This window comes from Chelon labrosus, assembly GCF_963514085.1.
Source record: "Chelon labrosus genome assembly, chromosome: 17".
Taxonomy (NCBI): Eukaryota; Metazoa; Chordata; class Actinopteri; order Mugiliformes; family Mugilidae; genus Chelon; species Chelon labrosus.
The window spans coordinates 15,392,253-15,417,115 of record NC_140350.1 but is presented as its reverse complement, the minus strand read 5'-3'; the positions used below and the strand labels follow the sequence as shown (position 1 = coordinate 15,417,115).

At 42.5% G+C, this 24,863-nt stretch overlaps 2 protein-coding genes across 2 annotated transcripts; one reads left to right on the top strand and one right to left on the bottom strand.

The window, feature by feature from the left end:
- Positions 1-1,776: 1,776 nt before the first annotated feature.
- On the top strand, positions 1,777-16,155 carry unc119a2 (unc-119 lipid binding chaperone a2). Its single transcript, XM_084564150.1, has 5 exons — positions 1,777-2,149; positions 12,072-12,185; positions 12,484-12,583; positions 12,695-12,867; positions 14,209-16,155. The coding sequence occupies exons 1-5, from the start codon at positions 1,888-1,890 to the stop codon at positions 14,319-14,321; spliced, it is 762 nt and encodes a 253-aa protein (XP_084420276.1). The 5' UTR covers positions 1,777-1,887; the 3' UTR covers positions 14,322-16,155.
- Positions 16,156-17,863: 1,708 nt separating this feature from the next.
- On the bottom strand, positions 17,864-24,269 carry slc13a2 (solute carrier family 13 member 2; the record flags this gene model as incomplete). Its single annotated transcript, XM_084564400.1, has 12 exons — positions 17,864-18,334; positions 19,041-19,178; positions 19,268-19,429; positions 19,527-19,642; positions 19,809-19,909; positions 20,046-20,255; positions 20,331-20,453; positions 20,557-20,722; positions 20,803-21,080; positions 21,332-21,468; positions 21,889-22,017; positions 24,168-24,269. 12 exons carry the CDS (start codon positions 24,267-24,269, stop codon positions 18,203-18,205), a joined length of 1,794 nt encoding a protein of 597 aa, XP_084420526.1. The 3' UTR covers positions 17,864-18,202.
- Positions 24,270-24,863: the final 594 nt, after the last annotated feature.

The window sequence follows — 24,863 nt, the reverse complement described above, 5'->3', positions numbered from 1 at the left end:
TCTAAATAAGTCTATAGGCGTCTGTCTTATCTACTACTTATTGATCGGGGCTGCTTCACATTGTTTGGCACTGTTGCCATCACAATGCCACTGCAGAGCTGCGATAGATAGTCATGTGTGACTCTGAGCTCCAGTGAGTCATGCAGAGACTTTACATGCATCAGTAGAGAGTGAAAGAGACAGAAATAGGATTAAAACTGTGCTGTGTTGTTTCCATGCCGCTCCCTCCTCAGCTCCCCCAACTGTGTCACAACAATCTACAGATGTCTACGAGTTCAAGTCCATTTGTACCTGTTGTTTTTTTTTTCACTGTGTTTTGAGTCAAGGTTGATTACTTCAGTGGCAAAATAAGTGCATCCAAGTAATAGTTAATCCTGCTTTAGTGCAGAGGTTTTATCAGGAAAATGTAATGCAAGTGAAACTGCTCGTTCAGCAGTAAAATCCCTCCCGTGACTTTAGTCTTGTGTGGTTTAATTTGCACGTATTTACAGGCAGAAGTTTAACCACTTCTCCTGGTTTAACCTTAATCAAGCGAATCTATTTTAGAAACACAACATTTCCTTCCTTTTCCTGTGAAAGCAACAATACGCGGATGACCTCAGCAATGTAAGGACAACAGAAGACAACTGTGGAGGGTGATTCTTCCCATGGTGAAGAAAGCCCTCTTCATCCAGTCAAGTGAAGAAATATCATTATCAAAATATACCATAAAGAGAAGACCTCATGAGAGCAAATAGAGAAGGTTCACTGAAAAGGCCAGACCAGTCTTGAAAGAGCATGAAATAATAAAGTGTGTGGAAGGCTTGGAACTGTTCATTATACAAGGCATACAACATTATCTGCAAAGCATGATCTGTCAGTTATTTATAGTCCAGATGGACAATGACACAAAACGGCTCCAATTCTTATACACTTCAGGTCTGTTTACGTTGTTGCCCATAAAGTTGGAATTAAAAAGTTTTACCTTTTCTCATCAAATAATTAAAACAATGTGATTTATTCTTGATAGATAAAGTGTATATCTTCTCAAAAACATATAACTGATGTGTAGAAATAGGAATAAAAAGAGGAAAGTGTCTGAAAACAAGATTATCCCAACTTTATGCACAACAGTGAAATCGTAACTTCAGTTTGGTTTGGTAAAGAGCTAAAATAAGAAAAATTGTGTCCTAAGTGTATGCAATTACACAAGAATAGGCAACACCACGGTGCCCTATTGTTGTTTTTATTATTTTATTGTCTTATTATTGAATATAGCCACTTTAACTCTTTCCCACAGATATACAAATATACTTACCAGTGGACCTAATTTTATTTTTTTTTATTTTCGGCTGCACCTTCAACAGAAAACTTAAATAAATGCAAATATCAGGGGGTTTTGAATCAATCAGCTGTCTGTCATGTTGATTGCTGTGCGCACTCGTCGGTTGGAGCGCAGACTGTGCGCAGAAGCACCCGCCGCTCTCTGCGCTACTGAGACGCTGCCCCCATCCTCCTCCCCATCCTCCTCCTCCTCATTGACGGCGACAGCCATCTGCCGCCTCTTTTTCAATTTCAAACCCAGCAGATTATTTGCCACAGACGTCTAGCTTCACTTGACACAACCGAAAACAGCGTGTCAAAGAGCAGCTGCGCAGAAAAGCAGCGGCGAAGAGAGCCAGCTCTCCGCATATTGCGCTCTAGCCAACCAGAGCTTCGGGGTCGTTTGCATGCAACCCGCAGACAGACTGTAGGATCATACAGACGAAGCGGATTTGAATTAAGCACCGGATAACGGACAGCAACTCTGCATCCTTCGGTGGAGGGAGGGAGGGAAGGAAGGAGGGAGGCAACTGTTTTGTATCTTCGAAGCCCTGGGTTAGGAGAGAGGGGGAGGAGGAGCGGAGAATGAGCTATTCTTGTACCAGCAGAGGCAACAGCCAGGACCCATCAAGCGCTAAGAAGACTGCCGGTAGTAATCCGGGCAGAGACACCGACAGCGGCACAGACAGCACCAGCAACGGCAGCCCGAAGCAAACGGCGGCGATGAAAGTGAAGAAGGGCTGCAACTCGGCCGATGTGGGGGTCCCGGTGACCACGGAGGAGGACCTGCTCGCCAGCGCGATGGTCACTCCGGAGGATGTTCTGGGCTTGCAGAAGATCACAGAGAGTAAGTTTGAGAGAGCTGCTGGTTGTTGTTGTTGAGGGAGAAAAAGAAGGACACGGGTGGTCAAAATGTGACAGCTCCTGTATGACTCATGCATCGCGTCATTGTGTCCCCCCCTCCTCCTTCATTTATGTAATCTATAGAGGCCCGTTGAAAACACATGATGCTGCACCCTCAATGTCTGCAGATGTGCATTAAAACCCCCTCTCTAGTCTGCTGGCATCTCAGTAGAACCTGTGACCTGTGGAGGTGCAAGCCTGCCAGTGATGTATGGAGGTTAAAGCTTAGCACGCAAATGGGGGGAGGGAGGTGAAGTGTGGTGATGGACTTGAAGAAGAGCTGGAAATTATGACGAGGAGCATTTTATTCCCTTCAGTTTAATTTGACCCGAGAGGTTTAGAGTGAGATGCCAGGGGTGACTGAGGGGTCATCCTTCAAAGCAGCCTGTGCGCTTCTCTTTGCCTCAGTTCACATCTAGTTCACAACGGAGCGTTCAGTGTGCAGTGAAAATCAAATGAACGCAGGCATATTACATGACTGCATTAATGTTAATGATGCATCCATGTGTACGTGGCCTTTTGCTGTTGAGCTGGGGCTAATTTTAACTTCATTATATCCTGTTGTTGGTTAGTTTGATCTGCAACAACGAGACACATCAGCTGAAAGTTTGTGTTTCTTTAAATGGAAGTAGAGCAACAAAACCTAACAATCCAAATTATTGTCTTTAAGTACTTTTAAAGTCAAATTTAGCTACTCCCTACTCGTGGTTACATAGCATGCCACTTAATGCAGCTGTTTTTTTAATTATATCACAACACTAAATCTCCAGGAAGCTCTTAATGTGCACAGGAACACTTACATCTACGCTCAGGTCTTAGTTAGCTAACAGGTGGCAGCGGGACACTGACTATTTAAAGGCCGGTGTAATACCTGACTTACACAACACAGTTACACACACTGTCAGATCTTCTCGGGGCGGTTTCACCCCGAACCAAGTGCATCTTTGCTTCTGTCGGTCACATACCTTCCCGCTCAGCCGAACGCATTTCCACGTGTAACTGTGAGATGCTATAAGTGCTTGTCGTCTAACTCCTACAGCGAAGACGCCTCCACTCAAATCATGCTCCTCTTCTTGTAATCCCTTTTTATCTCATCCTTATTTTGATATAAGTGTAAGATACAGGAAGACAAAGTTATGGTGAGTCCTTGCTTGTCCACTCGAACATAATCACAGCTTACTGAGCTTTGGGAACATCCTTTGGCTCAGATTGCTTTTTGGTCACAGCCAACTTTAAAGTCTGGTAGTTTCTGTAATTGTCCTCTAAGTAATCCATTTTTAGAAACAGGAAAGTGTTCAGCTGGATTTTTTTACTTGACCGTGAACACATGTGAGTGTATATTCGTGTTCAAATCAAAGGCTGTGGTCGGTGATCCCTCAAGTGAGTCCGTGTGGGATCGGTGTCCGGTTGCGCAGGGACGCGTGCACTTTGTCTCCCACGCTGGACCCTATTATGGTCTTGGAAACTCTCACTTTCCTATCTCGCAGCGTCATCGCTGGAGGCAAGAGGAGGCATGTGTGAATCACCACAGCAACGTGGATACACGCTTGAATCACTACGGCAACGTGAAGCATCTCCCCTTGGTTACAGACAGTGGAGCTTGCATCTCTCTTCTCCCACACACTTCCTCCCTTCTTTCCTCTTCTCCCCCGTTTACCAGCGTAGGTGTTCTGACACCTGATGGATTTTATGGACAGAAATGGACACACACACATGCTAACACTTGCTTGACACTGTTATTGGTGTCGAAGAAAGCAGGAAACAACACAAGGTCTCTCCTGAGAAGGCAGCCACTAAAGCCCTTCTGTTGTTTTGTGACTTGTGTGTCCATGTTTTGTGCTGCTGCACATTCGCCAGTGGCTGAAATTGATTCCCTCTCTAAATGGCATGAAACATAATTGACTGTATGCAACACAATTCAGCCCGGCTTCACAACAGCATCGCAAGTCAAAGAATGTTTTGTTGTTTTACCCTGAGAAATGTCTCAGAAACTTCACTTCTCAGTTAAACTGTCGCTCATCATCTGTTCTGTTCACAGACAAATATATTCACCCACACTTCTTTTTACTATAGTGGATCTTAAACAACATTTCACAAGCCGAGTATTAGGTTCAGTTAAAAGATGTAGCCACAGCTTGTGTTATACACAATGTTTTAACACTGTGTTGCAGACAGCGGGGAGTGATCGATACTGTTTACATTGTCAGCCACACTGATCAACACCACTCATGTGGTTTCACTGTTTTAGATGACGTTTCCTGAGTACCGTGAAAAGCTTTCACAGCAGTGAGACTTGACAGAAGCTCTCATTTAAACATGAGGTGTGAACCGGCCAGTGACCTCGTGTGAAAAATAACTGAGTGATGATCTGCTAGAATAAACTCTGGTTCATGCTGTTAGGCATCTGGAGCTGAAATAACCCACTTAGGCCTGCAGCCGTGTTGGTTTGTGCTACTTTGGTGTGGTGCTGCAGTTAAATGCTCAGTGCTGTGAAGTTAAATGGGGAAGCAGGTGAAGAAACCAGGCCAACTTTGTTTGCTTGTCAAGATAATTTTAAAATGACACAGATGTGTCTTATAATTAGGGAAGTTCTGACATACATCATAGGCCTGTCACGCAAAGATAAGAAAGAACGACTGAGACGTTTTTTTTTTTTACTCGTTCAACACTGACGACCTGCAAATGTGGATTTATTTCCTCCCATGTTGTCTTCTTCTTACTTTTAGCAAATGTAACTGAAACACAAGAATCCTACAAACTTTTACGAGCTGCTGACATTTTGGATATTAATGATGCCTAAATGTAGGATTGTGTGCCTTCAAGTCAAAGGTTTTGATTTAAGAAATGTAAAAGTGACGATAAAATGCCTGAAGCCTGAGTGGTATCATTTCCAGTGTGTTAAATATTACATTAATTGGTGCTTCTTAAAATGCTTCTCCAATTATTTTTGCTAAGAAACGGGTCAGGGTGTTGACGTCAAGCACAACTTCACTAAAACATGCAAGAATTTTTAGATAAAAATGTGCTATCAGCTTTGTAGAGCTGTAAATAGACTCAGTAATCCTTTGAGTGAAATGCTATTATGCTAACATTGGCATGCTAACACGACTGTGAAAATATCTAAGGTTTTTGGCTGGTATGAGGTTGTAAGTCATTTTAGTTTAGCCTGTTAGCATGCTAACACAGACGCCACGATAGTTAAAAGTGTAAATGCTGCTTTTTTTTTCTTATTTAATCAGCAGGATGTTTCCCTTAAAATGCAAACTAATTAAAAAGTTGCAGGGTAATGATGAGATGGCATTTTCAGCATCTTGCCTCTACAGTTTGTCCCAGTTCACCAGATGTTAGCAAATCTCAATGCGGTAAAAAGGTCATTTCTTTAATTGCAGTCATTTAAGCTCCGCTACTTATGTCCTGCTTCTCTCTGCACACCTGCAACTCTTTGTCCCGCATCTCCCTCCCCCTCCTCACGGTTTTCCCCCTGCCCCCCTCTCCAGTCATTAGTTGGATTTGCCTTCATACGAGAAACTAAACCGGATTAGTCCATGTGAGCTGTGTTGGGCATAAGTGCCTTCCTTCTCCCACCTAACTGGGAGACCTAATTTCATTAAAACCAGCTAAAGTGGTCCTGTCTGTTGCTGTCATATATTCCTGGTTCTCTTTTATTTCACTGTCCTTGGCAAGAAATCAAACATTTCAGGCCCTGAGTGAATGCATCACTGTTCGTACTGTCTTCAGTGCAGCTGTGTTCAGTTTGTTCAAGTCGGAACAATATCATCCTGTGCAGCCACTGTAGTTACTTGTTAACTCGGTTATCACTTTACATTTGTGTTCGTGGCCTTGGTGTTCTTTTAGCGAGCATCTGAACGTGCTGTAACACATGATGACGAAGCCTTTCATGAATCGCACTGCGTTCAGTTTCCTCAAGCATAGAGTGATCTCTCAGAAATCGTCCAGAGAAGCTCAATATTCACTTTGTACACGTTTTAAAATAGCATTTAGTTTAAATAACTAGGTTTATATGTTTTTTTTTAATCCAACAGTTGTATTACTTGTTGCAAGAAGACAGTTTTTACAGTAATTTACATCAAATATTTATTTAATGTGGCACAAACAGCTCATAAATTGCCTCTAGTTTTAGTAAAAGATGATAATAAACAAGATTTATGGCTGCATCTCACTTCGACGCTTCATGTATGGCATAGCACTGGATCCCACGGCTTAGCCTACGCTGCAGTTTGTTGTGCACTTCCTCAGAAATCAGACCGCAACGGCTGAGTTTAGTTGAAAAAGCGTTTCCTTGTTCACGTCTCTAAGTGGTCAGACAAGCACAGAAAATGATCTCCTCCAGCCTCTTTTCTGATTCGCGCTCAAAGTCACTATAGTTCAACATTTATTAGCTCCAACTCCAACACGAGCCGCTCAGTTTCGGTCACTACAGTCTGAAGTACACAGAGAAAGCGACACACCAACATGGAATAGGCTCTGCATAAACCTATTGTGGGAGTATAAACCAATCTTCAGCTCATTTGCAGCCAATGCAAATGAGCTGAAGATTTTAAACATTAGTCCCTATTGTGTTTTTGATAAGTTATACTGACAGAAAGCTGCCTTCAGGTTCACATTATACACTTAATAAACCAGCATTAAAGCCAAAATTGCACATTTCTCAGACTGTTATGTTTATATTAATCAGAAAAAAAAAAAAAAAAACGTGTAACAGTGGAAACTTCCTGTCAGGATGAACCCACCAACGTGCCTCTTCCATCACTCGTTGTGTTAGGCCCTGCTCAAATGGGACACCCTGAACTAGATCCCATTATCAGTGTCAGCTGTTATTTTCGCCAGCGCGCACGCCATGTTTATAAGCCTCTAATATGGTTTCATGTGCCAGTGATCTTAAGCCCTGATACTGGAAGGTTCCTCGGATGGGTCCCGTCCCAGCGTAAACTGGGTGAAAAGCTAAAACGAGCTCAGAACTGTGTATTTTGACTGAATCGAGGTCATGTGGTACAGTATGTGTTGACCTAGTCTGGCTCTGAACTGGTGATTTCCTCCTTATCGCGCATACTGTGTACAACATCCCTTTTTTTCTGTGTTTTCACTAAATGGTTTTAGGAGTTTCTTTAAATATCCACAAGTACTCCCAACGTGCCACTTTGCCTTTGTCTGTGAAAGTAAGAAGAATTCACGACTGGTTCATTTGGTGACGCCAGCAAATTCTATATCAAACATTCACACATATAGTGCAGTTCTGGAAAATAATTAACCTTTTCCGTCATCTCCTCCCTGTATCTGTTACCCCCCTTCAAAATTTAGAAAGAATATCACAGCAATAAAACACAACTGTGCAATAGATAGATGTGTGTGCCTCATGCAAAACTTTAACAGAAAAATGCCAAACGCATCAATTTTACTTACTGAAGATATCAAAATATCATAAATAAAGTATAAATTCAGGCACAAAAACATTACCAGATTTAAATTCTCTGTAAAAACAAAATAGGTATTAGCCATGTGCACAAACAAGAGCTGTTACACACTAAGCCGTTTGCCGGTGGTGAGCTTTCTTCAAGTGTGTCCCTCACTGTTGTCTCCATAGACAGTATAAAGGTGGACGGAGGAACTACTCCTCAAAAGTGAAGCCAAAACAACTAGAGCTTCCCCTGGTGACTGGCTGCAGTATAGGTCATAAGCTCCACCTCCTCCATGTTAGTGGATGGGACTTGGACCAAAATTTTTTGGATAACTTTCGTTTCAGTTAGTTATTTGATGTTATAGAAACAGGATGTGACATAATGGTGACTACCAGTTGCCATGCTAACCGCTCCGTAAAGCGGTCCCGTGGGATCATAACAGTTGTAAGACAAAAATAAATTAAAACAAGTACAGTGTATAATCCAACATTTCCTTGTTACTGGAGGAGGTAGAGCAGAGCGTTGTATTAATTGAGTCTGGCGGAAGTGTGGTGGTGTCATTGATATCGCGGCTTCACGTGGCTCCACTCTTGGACTGTACTGTACAGACTCTGGCTGCAAAGTTGCAAGAAAAGGCAGTGGGGAGACGTTGTCCATATTTATACAGTCTATGGTTGGCTCTCGTCGGACCTTTATTGGCAGCTTTCTAGACCAGGCGTCTTCAACGTTTTCCAGGCCAAGGACCCCCAAACTGATGGAGAGATGGAGTGGGGACCCCCTACTTATGTATATGTGTATTTAAAGACATTTAAATTCAAAAAATATAATATAAAATATAAAAAAAAATGTCTAATCAACCAAAACTTTCACGACCCCCCATGCAGTACCTCTGCGGACCCCCTGTTGAAGACCTCTGTTCTAGACAATTCAGCGTGTTGAAACAGCAGTGAAATGAGTCGGTGAGAAAGATCTCTCTGATTGGCGAAACAATTGCTCAAGAGCAGAAACGAAAGGGACGAAAATAAACAAAACTCCTGTTACGCAGACATACGTGACAGCTGACTGTTGTCTGAAGTCTTCGTGCTGTGTTCAAGTGCAACATTTTGGTCCCGACATGGTGGACCTTTGACCTTGGACCTTTGACGTTAGTTTGGTCTTCAAGATGCAACTGTAAGTGGCAGGAATAAAATATTAAACCTCATACATGTCTTCACTGATGAGGGACATTAAGTCACTGCAGGATTTTCTTAAAACCTGCTGACGGTGACGTTTGAAGAAGTGGTTTGCGGATGAGCTTCCTGTTTCCAGCAGCAGAGTTCATCTTTGCCCGATGATAGTCTTCTTATTCTGTTGCGTAATTCAGCTTCGACTGCAAGGACCATACACTTCGCTGCACGCGTTGAATTCGCATGAATCTGATCAGTCTCGCACAAACGCACTGAGAGCTTGGGACATGTTCTGTCTGGAGGTGTTTACTATCGCAGCCCAGAAGGAGAGCTGACAGTGATGAACTGGAGTCTGCCGGGCGGATTCAGTGGCTCCTAGCAGCAAGCTACCCTCTCTGTGTGTGTGTGTGTGTGACCCGAGGTAGCAGACTGCATGTAATTTACTACAAACACGTCAGGTTTTATGAGGCCAAGTGCACCCACATGCACAGAAGGACACTGAGATTCACAGTCTCACACATAACAAATCCATTGTCTCTCAATCTACCACATTGTCCTTGTGGGACTTAATTAGGAGGCTCTGAGGTAACTGTTAGCTCTAGGATAGCAAAAGAACAAGGATGACACCAGCTGTGCTGTTACAGGTTATATATTACACACATGTGCAGCACACACGCACTAATCCTTGCAGGCATAGACATTTAATGTAAATGATGCGGCTGCTGAGGGTGTTTGTTTCGCGTGTGGGGGTTAGTTTGAATCTTCAGGTATTACATTAAGTGAAGTGCTGTACGCAGAGCTGATGTGTTTAGGAGAGCCGACCTCAGCGTTCAGGCTGACAGAGGAGCAAAGGCATCCCGGCGTCACAACCAATCAGATCAGCTCTGTCAGGAACACTCAGCTCAGTAAATGGAGTTGACAACATGCTGGGACGTCTTGAGGCTATGCTCCTTACTGTACATTAAAAAAAAAAGAAAAAAGAAAAGCTCACAGGGAGTATTGTGAATAATCCTCCAAGGTGGATTAAAGTAGAAACAAATAAGCTCAGCTTCCAGCTTCATCCTCACTGGTTCTAATCAACATCTTATTTATATTTCACATGTAAAAACACAAGTGATCTCCTGCTGAACCGCTACAGAAGCGTCATGTTTAAACTGATTTCTTGACCACTTAACATATTATTTAACCTATTTAATATCAAGAAAAGTTTATTAGCAAAGTGTGAGTAACATTCGGTTTTATGAACCTCAGCTAAATGTTCGCAGTTTTTAGCGCTCGTTTTGGTCTCTACTCAGTGACAGCCTCCGGCCACGGTAGAAGTGCCAAGGGCTGCAGTTCCTCTTAAGGCTGGCTCCAAAAATGAGTCAGTCCCCATTGAGCTCCACTTTAAAGTGCCCAACGTTACAGCACAAATAAACATGTTTACTGCCTGATAAGAAAAACGGTTAAAAAGAAAAGCAAATTTTCTTATGACACCTATAATTTTTATATAACCCAGCTGTTTAAATGATGTAGTTTTAAAGTTAAATAACATGAAGGATGATGCCGCTTTGAGTGACAAATAGGTGCTCTCATAGGCTGCTAGCTGTCTGCCTTATCGTCCCACAGTGAGCTTCCAAACTGCTCTTCAGGGGTCCTTTGTGACGTCACGGGGGTTTCGTCCGTCTTTATGAACATCCACTGGTTTCTACCAACTCCTAATCTTGCTTTTACCTGCACAATGCGCCACTACGTTCATCAGCTTGCCTCTGGATGTGACTTTTTGCCGATTAGTGCTGAAGTATTGTCCAGTGGGATTTAAGAGCTTATTTTTTTGTTGTTTTTATTCATTTTTTTTTGCTGAGAAGACAGCTGAGCAGCAAAAGCAAAGTTACTGAAGCAGTTAGAGTGAATAAACCTGTAATTTTATAATCTGACAGTTGAGAAAAATGAGCTGAGACTTGCTTTAAGTCTTCAGAGACAATACTGTGTGGGTTCATTACCATAAACACACGTTGTTATTCATTTTAGTATTTTAGTCGCTTTAAATATCATTACGTTACAATAGTTCCCAGCAGTGTACACGGCTGGTATGATTGATGCACATGTCTAAAACTATTTGGTGAAACATCTATCCGTGTTCATGTCTGCTGCGGCTTCATTCACGTCACGTTGCTTTGAACTGTGACAAGAAGCCGAGTGGGACAAACTCAGAGTGTCGGAGATATTGTGCATTTCTTGCTGTCAGTGTGCTATAACAGCCGTTGGGTTGATTGGCTGCTCAGAGCCGCCATCATTAGCGATTAAAGTGTCTCCACTGTTTCTTTGAGCGAGCAGATGCGGTCGGCTTAATGTCTGCTGACATAGCAAACGTGCTGTGTGAGGGTCGTGAAAACAATGCGTCAATCATGAGATACTGTAGAGCTGTTAAAATCAAATGAGGAGGACAGACAGACACTAAGCTAATAGATGGCAGTGAACAACACAACTCTCTGTGTTTGTCTTGTGGCTCCTCAGACCTGCAGTAATCCACGTTCAAGTCCCTGAAATAACGTCATCCTAAATATTTTCCTCTCTCACGTCACAGTTTCCGATGTGAGAGCAGTAACATCATCTCTCAGTTAAAACAATGGGGTAAATGTTTCTGTTTCACCTGCCCGTGGTATGGGATCAGGCAGGAAGCAGGAAGTGTCTGCTCTGCTGGGGAACTCTAATAAGTAGTGACACTGCCTGGTAAGGGCAGGAAGGATTAGGGGAACAAAAATAACTCACTTCTTGTTCTTACTGGGTGTTTGTGTGGGCGCCTGTGTTGTGTTTGTGAGCAGGTGGCTCCTCTAAACTGTTTTTCACCAAGATTTTCAGCTGTCTAAAAGCTGAAAATCATTTAAGCTGAATTAAATGGGATACTGTTAATTGTTGTGGAGCTTGTTTCAATGATGTTATTGATGTTATTGAATGTCTGAGAGCATATTTTGACTTAAAAATAACTTTTACAGGATGTGTTTACTCTCAGTATTGTTTTCTATTCATATAGCACTTGAGATTACAGCTTCACATGGTTCATCTCCTGTTTTTTTAGAGGATTAATTTTCTTTATTCAAAGCAGATTACTTTGGCTTCCCTCAGTGTTAAATCAAGTGCAATGATCAAGATATAAATATACAGATAAACCGCTGTTAGTATGTGAAATAAATTCTTCCAAATGAAGCGTGGCAAAAAAGCAACGCCCTGCTCGGTTCAAATACGTTCATCCGTAACTCTCTCATCTTCTTTCATTCATCCATTCTTTCAATCTCTCTCTCAGACTATCTGTGCAGCCCAGATGAGAACATCTACAACATCGACTTCACCAGGTTCAAGATCAGAGACATGGAGACCAGCACGGTGCTGTTTGAAATCACAAAACCTCCATCTACAGGCGAGTCAATGAACATCCTTAACAAACACACAGGCTGCATTATCCTCAAAAGATTTTCATTCACCTGCTTTTTTTAGGACATGTTTTACGGTTTATGAATGTACAATATTTTAAAAAATAGAAATTAGAAATAGAAAATAGAAATTATCTTCCATTTTGCTGACAAAAACCAAAACACTCAAATTAAAGCAAGTGGACAGTAGTTATTACATAAGTATAGATCTGTTACTTCTACTGCTCTTCCACGTCTAAAAGCATTTTATTTTTTTTTTTCATTTTAATCCGTTCTTCACCTCAGATAAAGCAGGAGAGAAGAGAGACATTGACCCAAACGCCGGCCGGTTCGTCCGTTACCAGTTCACCCCAGCTTTTCTCCGACTGCGGCAAGTTGGAGCCACGTAAGTAGAGAGTGTGTTTGAATCTTTATTTGCATTCAGCAGCGAAACAAATGTTTTGTTTTAGCCTGATTTCACTCGCTTTTCTCTCTCCGTCCGTCTCCATCCGTCCAGCGTTGAGTTCACGGTCGGAGACATGCCCATAGAAAACTTCAGGATGATCGAGAGACATTATTTCAGAGAGAAGTTGCTCAAGAGTTTTGACTTTGAGTTTGGCTTCTGCATGCCCAGCAGCAAGAACACCTGTGAACACATCTACGAATTCCCACCTCTGTCTGAGGACACCAGTAAGTCCACACACATTAGGAAACACTGTGGAAGTCCTGGGGTCCCAACTATCTCCCAGGCAGTCTTTGGGTAAAGTAGTGTAGGACCTCCTTTTTGCATGTTAACATAAATTAATCAGGAGTAAACACAAAGATCAAATGAGGCCAATGGGATTATGATTAGTTTTGAAAATGATCAAGAGAGAGGAATTCAGATGTTGGCCTGATGATGGTGCCAGACGAAGCGTTACAGGATTGATGTAGTGGTCACAGTTCTTGTTGGGAATGACATTAACGTGTGAGACAATTTCACTGTGAAGCCGTCCAGATATTTTAAAGACGTTCAACTGAAACCTGCAAATGGTTTACCTTGTTGTTTTAACGGCCACAAGATTCAGTCCTTAGACCTCCTTATATAGCACAATGGTTCCTCTCAAAGACGAATCGTCTACAATCCTACAGGTTAACTACATAGTTAGATACACTGAATGTTAGCTGACTTTCAAAGTTCCTCAGACGGCTTCTTGTCCTAAAGCTATTTAGTGAAACATTTAGCCGGGATAGGCTGCTGGCCTCCTACGACCCTCCAGAGGACAAGAGGTTACAGAAAATGAATGAATGAACTTCTCAAATAGGTCTGTGTAACGCACCGGCTATGTTTCGTCAACTCAACTGCCAAATATGTTTTGGAAAGTGCCTGCACTAATCCAGACTACTTCAAAGGATAACTTCTCAAATAGGGCAGCACGGTGGTGTGGTGGTTAGCACTGATGCCTCACAGCAAGAAGGTTCTGGGTCCGAATCCATCGGCCGACTGGGGCCTTTTGGATGTTCTCCCTGTGTCTGCGTGGGTTCTCTACGGGTACTCCGGCATGCTCGTTAGGTTAATTGGTGACTCTAAATTGGCCGTAGGTGTGAATGGTCTCTCTGTGTTAGCCCTGCGATAGCCTGGCGACCTGTCCAAGGATGCACCCCGCCTCCTGCCCACTGACAGCTTGGATAGGCTGTAGCCCTCCCACGACCCTCCAGAGGACAAGCGGTTACAGAAAATGAATGAATGAATGAATTAACTTCTCAAATAGGTCTGTGTAACGGACCATCTAGCACAGCTGGTTACTTGCCAGTAAAGGACAAATTGGAGGATCAAATAAACTGTTGGGATTTGACTTTTGGGCACCAGGAATTTGTGAAGATTCTTCACTGTGAAAAGGATAGCTAAAGATAAACATGTATATAGTTTAAGTCTTTGTTTATTCCTTTTATTATGTGACCTGCTCATATTTATCTTGGGACCCTGTTAGGGGCCCTGACCCACAGGTTGGGAACCAGTACTCTAAGTCTTATTTTTGTGTCTTCTCGCAGTCAGAGAGATGATCCTGCACCCGTACGAGACGCAGTCTGACAGCTTCTACTTTGTGGACAATAAGCTGGTGATGCACAACAAGGCAGACTACTCGTACAACGGCGGGACGTAGAGGCGAGACGCCGACGCAAGAGACGGGTGGATTCACGTATTGACCTGAGGGACGATCAGAGTACACTGGTGGGGTTAACGTCCTGTCAATCCAGCAGTCTCTCTCTCCCCTTCTTTCTCTCTTTTGTTATACTTTTCTCCTGCCGAGAAAACGCCGTCCAGAAAACGCCCACACAGAGTGTCAGTTACAGTCTGCGTGTGTGTCTGTGTGCATCAGGTTGTCGGAAAGAGGCGACATACACACAAACACACACACGGACGCGCCACAGTGTGGTTCAGCAAAGTGTAACATGACAAACCAGCAGGTGAGCAACTCTAACGTAAAACATCAGACGGTTTTCTCTCTCTAGCCACGTGAAAAAAAAAGATAAAACTGATAGAAATTATTTTTTTCAATCCTTTACATACATGTTAGCGATTAGTAACAAATCTCGATCTGGAAATAAAAAAAAATGTGTGTTTTTAGGATTTAAATAACAGTTTTTGGGGGAAATTACTTCTCAGATTCAGTGAGTGTGTGTGTCTGCTCTTGCTCTCTGGTGTGTGTTTCTTGTCTTTTGTATGATAGTGTGTGTGTGTGTAAGTATTTCAGTTTAAAGCACGGTCATGTTAAAATATATTAATTTAAATGTCAATAATGTGATCATCCGGTTTGTAAAATAGATTTCCAAAACCTGTTAGCGTATTTTCTACACAGTAGGCAGAAGGTAGGCATTTAATTTATCATACTATTTTTCGTCCTTTATTCATTAGTTTCTTATTTATTTCTCACATCGTGTGACAGTTGTAGGGCGTAAGTGTTTATTGTGTAAGATAAAAGCACAAAACATCTTTAAAGAGCCAACAATGAGGAAACTTGTAAAGGTGATCTGATATGACCACATACGTACTTTGTCATCCGTGCACCAACTGTACTTTTCCAGCCTCATGCCTCGTTGTTAATGTGATAAAGACGTTGTTAAAAACCTTGTAAAGGCGCAACATCTGTGCCCAAGTTCAAGTCTGCTGTTCGGAAACTCTTCGCAGGAGAAGAAAAGAAAAACTTGGATTTGCAAAAGTAATTTTTTTAGCGTGAATTACGTTGCGGGAAAGAAGAAGGTCAGGAAATGTAGCAGAAGAAAAAGTATTTTTTTTTTGTTTGTGTTCAGTCTAATGTCGGCCGTGTTCTCGTTCAGTCTTCTCATTCTCTGTGTTGTTTGTTCTGCTTCTCATATGTTTCCCTCTCTTGACACATTCCAGTGAACTGAGTGCGTTGATCTGTTGTTGTTTGGAGGCATTTATTAACCGAACTGTGTCGGGATGCCTCTAAACTGTAATATGCACAATTTCTTTTGGCTCAAACGCAACCTTGACTCATCCGGATATCTCTTTGTATTTTTTTCATTGTCATCACATCTTCACTTACCCTCTAACTTGAAGCACATGAACGTCAGTTAAGTTTGTGTTTGCTGACAATTAAAATTCATCGAAATTTATATTTGCAAATGCAAGTTGAGCCGGGTCTGTGGAAAACAGCAGCCAGCGGAAAGGAAATTACTCGAACGCAGCATATTGGTTTTTCGGATCAACAATCAGATGGTCACCCGAGCGATTAAAATGTGGATGTTTTTGTTGTTGTGGGCCTGCACGAGTTGCACAAGAGACTAAACTGGAAACGTGCTTAAAGAAGATAAAAGGACAGCAGGGGACTCAGATTAATCCGAGATTAAACTGATTGACTTGAATGTTTCGTCCTGAAATGTAACACAGATATGTAGAACAGATTTATATGAGACTGATTGTCACTCGTACAGATTATTTTGGACATTTTGGATTCAGATGTTGGTGTGACTGAACAAAAGTTAAATAAATAAAGATTTATGCGACTTTTTTTTTAAATATCACAGAGTCTTGACTTTTATTTATTTTTTTGCTGAATAAAAGAGATGCTTTGTTCACGTGGTTGAATTTTATTTACAGTGTATGAACGGTTCGTATGTCTTGTGTAATGTGGAAAAAACACATCTCTGTGCTGGGACGTTGTGTCTCCTGTCCTGTAGATATTCAGTTTATTACATTCACTTTATCATAAATGCGATAGACCTGACCTCCGCCACAGTCACATCCAGTTGGCAGCCTCTTATCGCACAGTTATCCTTCAACCAACCTTTTCATGTCTGCGCACTGTACACAATAATAACAACACATTCCTGCTGTTGACTTGTGCACTTTCCACTGTACATAGAGTTGTTTGTTTGCCTTGTTGATGTGAACACAATGCTCACAAGCTCTTAAGTGCAAATCTGACGTTTTCTGTTATGGAAGTTAATTTTTTCATGGTACTTTACTTGATACAGATTTGAATTCATCTTCAAAGCTGCGTACAACGTCTGTAGAAACTGTTGATTGTTGCTTGGCCACTTTAATTCATAGGTTCTCTGTATTTTTCCATTTTGCGACATTACGTAACTGGTTCGCTAAATTGCCGGACTCAATGGAGTTGACTAGCAGTGGTTTCCAGACATCTGAGTGCCAGTGTTACCACTTGAACACCAAGCCTTTCGTGTTCACGACTTTCCCGTGTCGCAATCACGAGCTCACGTTACATTTGAGGACAGCACATGCTTTAAAACATTTTTGACAAGTGGAGTGGACCTTTGACTGATATCTATGTGTTCAGTGTGAAGCCGGAGACAGTTAGCTTAGCTTAGGATAAAGACTGGAAAGTGAGGAAACTGCTCGCCTGGCTGTGCTTGAAGTTAAAGCCTAGCAGCGCCTGTGGAGTTTAATATTTAGCCTGTTACAACTGAGGTATAAAAATCATATACTTAAGGGGCGTTTATTTCACAGATTCATTTTTGACAGAGCAGCAAAACTTTTACTGTCGCCATCCAAGAAATAATGTGGCTCGTAATATTTTCACAGTGTCACTGATTTTACGTGTACACGTGATGCACTTTGAACACCGTTGACAGTTTTTACCTGATCTCCGTTGACCCCGTGTTTATAGTCTGAACTAAATCAGCTGCCAACTACTAACAGCGATCTATTTCCAGCAAGAGAAGAGCATGTTTCCAATTAACAACACATTAAAATCCACCGCAGGTCTACAAATAATGACCTAAAGTCTGATACTTTTGGTGACAAAATCAGATATACTCTATAAAGTGACAAAAATACTAATACATAAAATGTGCAGCAGCAACAAAAAAAGTCCACAAAAGGACCAGTGTAATAATAAGTTAAATTAACAGATACAATTCATTCTCATTCACCTCATTTACATTTGTCCTGTATAAACAGCATAATTATCTCATTATTTTATATAATCACTCCAACACAGCGCACTGTGTCATCGGTAAATGATAAGATGACGACGTACATCGAGGAAAATGTGTACGAGGAAATGACCTTCATTCCGTTTTAATACATCATTTCTGTTTTTGTTCTGTCTCTGGAATGGCACGAGGAAGTGCTGAACGCTAACACGAGGGAAAGCCTGGTTATTAATCGAGCTAATAGTCTAACAGCGGTTAAGGTTTACCTCAGTTGCTGATATAAATCGTCGAACACTGTTTTTCACCAAATTTTATGCCCAATGTGTTTGTAATTAAAAGACTAAGACAGGCGCTAAATTGCGTTTTGATTCAGAATCATTTAACATTGTTTTGGGTTTTTTTAACCTGCCTTACCTTCTACAGCTGTGGAAATTCAATGTGACTTTCTCTTTTTTCCTTTAACGTCATCATTCAAAAACACAATATTTTCAGTTCTGGTTACTTCGCCTGAAAGATTTCTCCACTTGCTTCTTTTGTCTTTTGTCTGGTTTGAAGCGTCTGACCTCATCTCGCGACCAATCCGATTTTAACATTTGATTCTGTTTCCGGACGCTTAAATACTGATTCAAGGCTGGCTGTATGAGGTGTTGGCCCACTGAGGGAAAGTGCCCATGTCAAACATGGCATACCCCCAGGTGTTGACGCCTAAATTAATGGTCAGGATCCCGATGAGATTCAACATGAAGCCAGCTCTCACCTGAAGGAACAGAAAGGCAAGATCAAGCAAAAGATTCAGTCTCGTACAACAACTCCATACCATCAGAAATATATGAAGTTCATCATCATATCATGCAGTCGCTCTAAAGGTTATGTAAAGTTGCTTTCCTTATCATGGTGTCCTTTGTTTCCCTAACCCTACTGTAAGTGTATTCAATATGTTTTACAAAGAGGGACTGTGAAGGAGGCAACAATGGATCAGCCAGACCTCAGAAAGGTGTTCAGACTGTTTGTAAACCACGTCTGAAAGGTGGAAATTAGTTAATAGCCAATCAGCTCCCACCTATTCACCTCTTCTTATGAGTGTCCTTTCGGAAAAGATTACATAATTAACTACACGTTTGGTTTGGAGGCGTGACTGTCTTGATTGACGTCTCTGGTCTGGGGTCATTGACAAATCCTCCACTGGTTCTTAACCAAACACGATGGCAGCAGCCAAAAGGTCTAACTTGAGGCTTCAAGATGGTAGAAGATCTCTGTGATTCCTTTCTTCCACAAACAAATACCACCTGTTTTGTAACTTTAACATTCTCGCCAACTGGCACCAAACAACTCTGTGGTACCTCGACCATAAGACTTGTGAAGATGGGTTTACTTTTTCAAATGTCTCATCTTGTTCTTCTGATTCTCTGATGCTCAGCTAAACATACTGTATATTGTGTGTTATGGACGTATATGGATCTCACCATGTCTACGACTTTGAGGTTTCCGAATGAGAAGGCGATGGCGTTCGGCGGCGTGGCCACAGGGAGCATGAAGGCCAGAGAGGCGGCGATGGTGCAGGGCAGCATCACATAAAGTGGATGTATCCCAATGGCTGACGCCTAAGATACACAAAACGCGACAAGGTCAAGTACACGAAGGTGGTTTGTGCACAGATATGTGTTGATGCAGACATGTGAGTCCAGTGTACCATTGAGCCCAGTATGGGCAGGAAGAGGGTGGTGGTGGCAGTGTTGCTGGAGCACTCGGTGAATGTTGCCACAAGCAGGCTTAGCAGCAACGAGATGGCAAAGGGGGGGATGTTTGCCAGAGGTGCCAAGCTTTCTCCCAACCACTTGGACAGACCTGATTTCTGCAAACACATTTTCACAGTTCACATTTCAGATCGTCATCCAAACCTTTCAGCCCAGTGTGAAAGAGAAAAAAACATGGTGTTCTTGGATGTTTACCTCACTGCCAGCAGCCAGAGCGAAGCCTCCTCCCAGCAGCAGGATAATGTTCCAGGGCATCCGCTCGTGGACCACCTGCCAGGTCAGCAGAGTCGGGGGAGCCTTCACCAACTTACCTGTGAGACCCAGATGAAGTTTGAACATGAAATTGTAATTAGTTTGAAAGAGCAGCACCGTGTCCGCTGGGTAATCATCACAGAGCGCTCGCATGAGCTGAAATTTAGGTCACATGGAGATCATTGAAGGCCTTCTATAATGGTGATGTTAGAATAAATATCTCACCTTCGTCATTGTAACCGTAGCCGCCACACCTGGGCAACTGAGAAGGGATGACGAAGAAGAGCATCGACATAAATATGGCAACGGTTCCATCTGACACAAACCTGAGAGACACAAGATAGCAAGTTTTTTTTTAAAGTATCTTGTCTAAGTGTCTCTACAAAGGAAAAGGAGAAAATCACGACATTGACCCTTAAAAGTCCTGACAAAGAATATGTTGAGAGAGAGTAAAAGACTCACGCCTGCTCCTGATTGAAGAGTACCGTTGCCCAGCCGTCTATGAAGCCTGGCTCCCGGGTGAACCACAAAACCACGAGCAGGATGAAGATGCAGAGCACCGCCACCTCAGCAAACTTCATGCGTCCCAGCTTGCTGTACTCCTCCCTCATCACTGCGTATGCCTCCTTGTCTCTGTCGCTTTTCGCGCCACAGCCGAACGTCTGCTTCAGTCTGCGGAAAGGAAAAGCACAAAGATGCCGCATACCGGTCAACAAACAACGGAGAGATTTACAGGCGAAGTCTTACCTGAAGCCCAGGAACAGGAACTGAAGCCAGAGAAAGGACAACACCAGCATGATCACCATGTTGGGAAAAGCAAAGCCGAACCAGCTGGCAAAGTTGATCACGTCGCCGTTGTTAGGGTAGAGCCTTCAGAAAAAAATGAGAGCGATGAGAAGAGAGGCAATATACACCAGCATGTTGTGTTGTCTTTAATGTCTTTGTGTTGTCTTTAACGTAATTAATGTCTTACTTGTCAATTTGACCTTTGAGGATGAGGTTAGGAGTGGTGCCGGTGAGCGTAGCCGTGCCTCCAATGCTGGCAGAGTAACACACACTCAGACTCATCCCTTTGGTCAGGTGCTCGTACTTCGCCTCCATCGCTGTTCTCCTGGCCTCCTGCTGTGCATCCTGCTGATCTGGAGACGACCCATTCAAAAATTAAAAGTCGCTGGACGCATTACTCTCAAGAAACCCATCCGTGCGCCTTTTTACTTACGCGTTGTTCCCTCAACCTGAAGCTTTTTCTCATCCATTGTTTCCTCCGCCTGAGGCTTTTTCTCATCCATTGTTTCCTCCTTGTTTTGTCTGATCTCGAGTTCAAACGCATGGTTGTCCTCGGCTGCGGCATGGAAATCTCGTTCGTCTGCCCGGGCCTCGGTGGCCTTCAGCTGCTGGAGGACGGCGTGGGCGATGGGCAGCATCATGGCCGTGGTGGCCGTGTTGCTGATCCACATGGACAGGAAGGACGAGACGATCATGAAGCCCATCATCAGCCTGTGTCGGAGTTAAAGAGGTGAAAATGACGACGGTGATCATGAAGAGTGTGGATGTTAGTACCATGCTGACATTTAACACGAGATTGTTTGCTTGGCTTGGTTTTAACTCTTTAACTTAGGCTGGTCCTGAAGAAGTCATGCATATGATTGCCCCCAACATATGGGCCAAAATAAATCTGGAAACCCAATGCATGGCGAACTGTCTGAGCCCGTGGCATAGTACACAGCTGTATCACAAGTCTCTCTTACAGCGACGGACGAACGCCAACCAGCAGCAAAACCCAGAGTGCAATGCGCTTGTGCAGATTCCAGTTCTCTACTGCGATGGCCACCAGCAGGCCGCCGATGAACAGCATGTTGGAGTCCTTCAGATACTCAACGCTGACCTGAAACAGATCACACAAGATTTACCGTACATCACCAGCAACCATACCATGGTAACCTGTGAACCCGCTGTCCCATGGAGTCAGTCATCAAATTTGTTTTATGAGCAATAAAAGGGAAATGGTGCTGGCATCAGCAGATTTGTGCATGTCGGTAAAACTGAATCTTAAAAGAAAGAAGTCAGATTGTTATTCTATTGTTCTGTGTGTGTCTGCTGTACTTAGCTGATCCTATAATCTCCAATACAGCTTCATTATAACACTTTAACCACTTTTTCTGTGAACTCAGATCTCCTTGCAAAAAGCTGAGTGGATTATGACAGGTTTCTGACGTACCCTTATGTAAGCAGCTGCATTTTCCTTTCAGTAGGAACATGTAATGTGTCACAAAATGAGGCACAGAAGTGTGAATAAGGTCTGTACCTCTCCAGCCTTCATGATGCCCATCATAGGGAAGAGGATGACCGGCAGCAGGGCCGTCACAGCCAGAGGCATGCACTCCGTGCACCAGTAGAGAGCCATGAGGATGATCGCATAACCACATTTTGCTACCTGTAATCACACGCAGATAAACCAAATCTGAAACACGCTCACAGACATTTGATTAAATTTGATTTTTACAAATACAGAAGCAGCGACAGACACACAGCTTTCTCATCCACTGGCCCATCTCCGGGCGTCTCTTTAAAAAGCGATAAGATTGAAGACATGCAGATAGCGGCAGTCCTCATAAAACAAAGTGTAATTCTTTATGGCGCGTTTAAACTACCCGACACGAAACTTTCCAGTGCCATGAGATTAAACTCTAATCTCTGCAGGTCTCTTTAGTGAGCCTGTCTGCTTCGTGGCAGATAAACCGCTTTTATTTCGGCAACGGACTCACAATTAAGTAAGCATGTTCTGCAGTAATATCATGTGCTTACTCATCTTAAATGTTTCATTTAAGATTGGACAACACCAGATGCATCATATTACGTGTTTCTCCTTTCATAATTTTCACTTATTCAGTAATTAGTTAATTACTTTATGAAATCGATTTTTAAAAGACCTTGAAGGGTTTTACAAGGCGAGAGATATCACTAAGACTGAAAAGGGAGCTGGCTGCATCAAACCTCATGACCTGATTAGATAATCCAGAACTCATTATTAGTCCCTTATGAGACCCTTATCTTTATGACTCTTTATTGGCACTGAGGGTGCAACTGTTCAGTCCTCATAAGACAAGTATTTTACCTTTCTTTTGTTTCAGTCTTTTACATATTTTAAATGATTTAGTAGCTGAGGGAGACATGCGGTGAGAAATGAGTGCAGTTTGCATGCAGTGCTCACAGAATAAGCAGCCTGTAGTCATAGTAGTAACGTTACCACATTTGTTTGATCCATTACAAAGGAATAAATGGAAAGTAATTCATAAAATGAATCTAGTGGACCTGACTTAGTTTTGATGAACCTGTTTCTACACTTTTAATTAATTGCAGAGATCTAGGGTAGAATCATTGCACATGCTCGTTTTACAAAAACATCTGGATAAAGTGTTTTTTCTTTCAACATTTGGACATGCAAAGATGAGAAAACTATTTTCCCTCAATGCAAGAGACACTGTAGTCATTTGTGAGTTCATCAAAAAAAAGGGATAGTCTTCAGATGACAGCTTTTAGGATTTTAACGCTTTAAAGGTTACAACATTCTCAGAGTTGTAATCTGCTATCCTAGTAGGAGTATCCTATCCCAGGTTCAGGGACAAGTGACTTTGTCTCAGTCCTAAACCCCTCCTCCTTATCCCTCTATTTTCTTTGCTTCCTCTTCCTTCTTTCGTAAAGTAAAAGTCAATCCCTCAGGACAATGGGTTGTAGTCGTGTCCCCACATCTTAAAATCATCTCCAGCCTCCACGTTCGACCCCTTTCACCCACATCCTTTCAACTGATAGACCTCTTTGCATCTACTGAGGTTTTTGCTCATGAATTTTTGTGTTGTTTCAGGTTAAAAAAAAACTTCCTCCACCTCCTACGTTTTGTCTCCTTTTCATTTCCAGTCATTAAAAGTTTGTGTGTACGGTTTTCTTTCTATTCTGCCTGCTGTCATCGAGGCCTTAGAGTAAAACATTTTCACTCGTTGTTCCCTCAGCGCAAACTCACCCCAGAAACATTTTTACTGCCATTTCCCCTCTGTATTTGTTAGTTTGAAGACTGTCCATTAATAAAAGTGGGCATCGATCCCAGTCAGTCACTGTCAGGAAGTTATTTATAGCAGCAAAACTAATGTTGCAAAGTCCTTCGCCAAGAGATTGACTGTCATTTCATGTGGTACTACTTTTGCTTTTGCCTTGAGGCCATGATGCATTGAAGCCTGAACGTCCAGTAGTGGCATTTGATTAATTGTGACTAAAGAGATGGTATGTTTCTTAAATCGGCACTACCTGAAGTTTGATCATTTACTTGTGTATTTGTACCAATATGAGATCAGCGTTTGGGAGACGAGTTAGCAGAATAATTTAACAGGTTGTTGTCAAAGGTTGTTGAATCCTCTGGACAAACAGCTGAATAAGGTGCATGTATCCACTTCTTCTTCTTCAGTCTCAAATAGATTTCAATGCACTGTGAAAAGGACTCAATGAATAAATCAACATATACAGGATTTTTTTTCACTCGGGGCAAACACAGATTAAAACAGCCCAGTTTTACGCACAAACACACATACTCACCGAATTAGGATAGACGAGTGGCAGTGGAAGGATTAAGATTGGAGTGATGAGGGTGATAAGGACGTTTCGGTGGTGCCACAGCCAATGCAACCCTGAACCCATGATGCCCTCAGAAAAAAGCAACAAACAGAGTCAAAAAAGCTCCCCTGAAGTCTGGCAGGTAACTCAGAGCTGACAGCTGATCAAGACAAACACTGGTTCAGGTGTGAGGACAAGGCTAAGTGCAGACAGTAGGAATTCAAACCAGAGCCAGGTGAGCTAACAGCAGAGATGAGCTGCACAAAGAGCCACTGAGGTAAACAGGCTAAAATGAGTGGAAATTACTGTTTATATGTCTGGTCGCAAATCAAACATTAACTCAACATCAGTCCCGCACAGAGAGGGAGATGAAGCTATTGGGAAAGAGAGAGAAGGTAGCGGTAAAAGGTGCAGAGAGGGGGAGGGAACGACAGATGAGGAGACAGATAGCTTAACAATAGACACGTTTATCATCTCATGGAGTGCAGCCCTTTCGGAGTTATCCAAAGGTCAGGTGCTTTGCATGTGTCAACTGAGTCGAAACCTTCTCAAAGTCTGTAGAACAACATCTGAGAGAGTGGAAATTTTGAGTGTAGCTTAAAGAGGAAAACTGGTTGTCTTCTGTGGAGGACATTTGTAAACCTGAATATCTCCCACCCACAGCGTACCACTGAATTA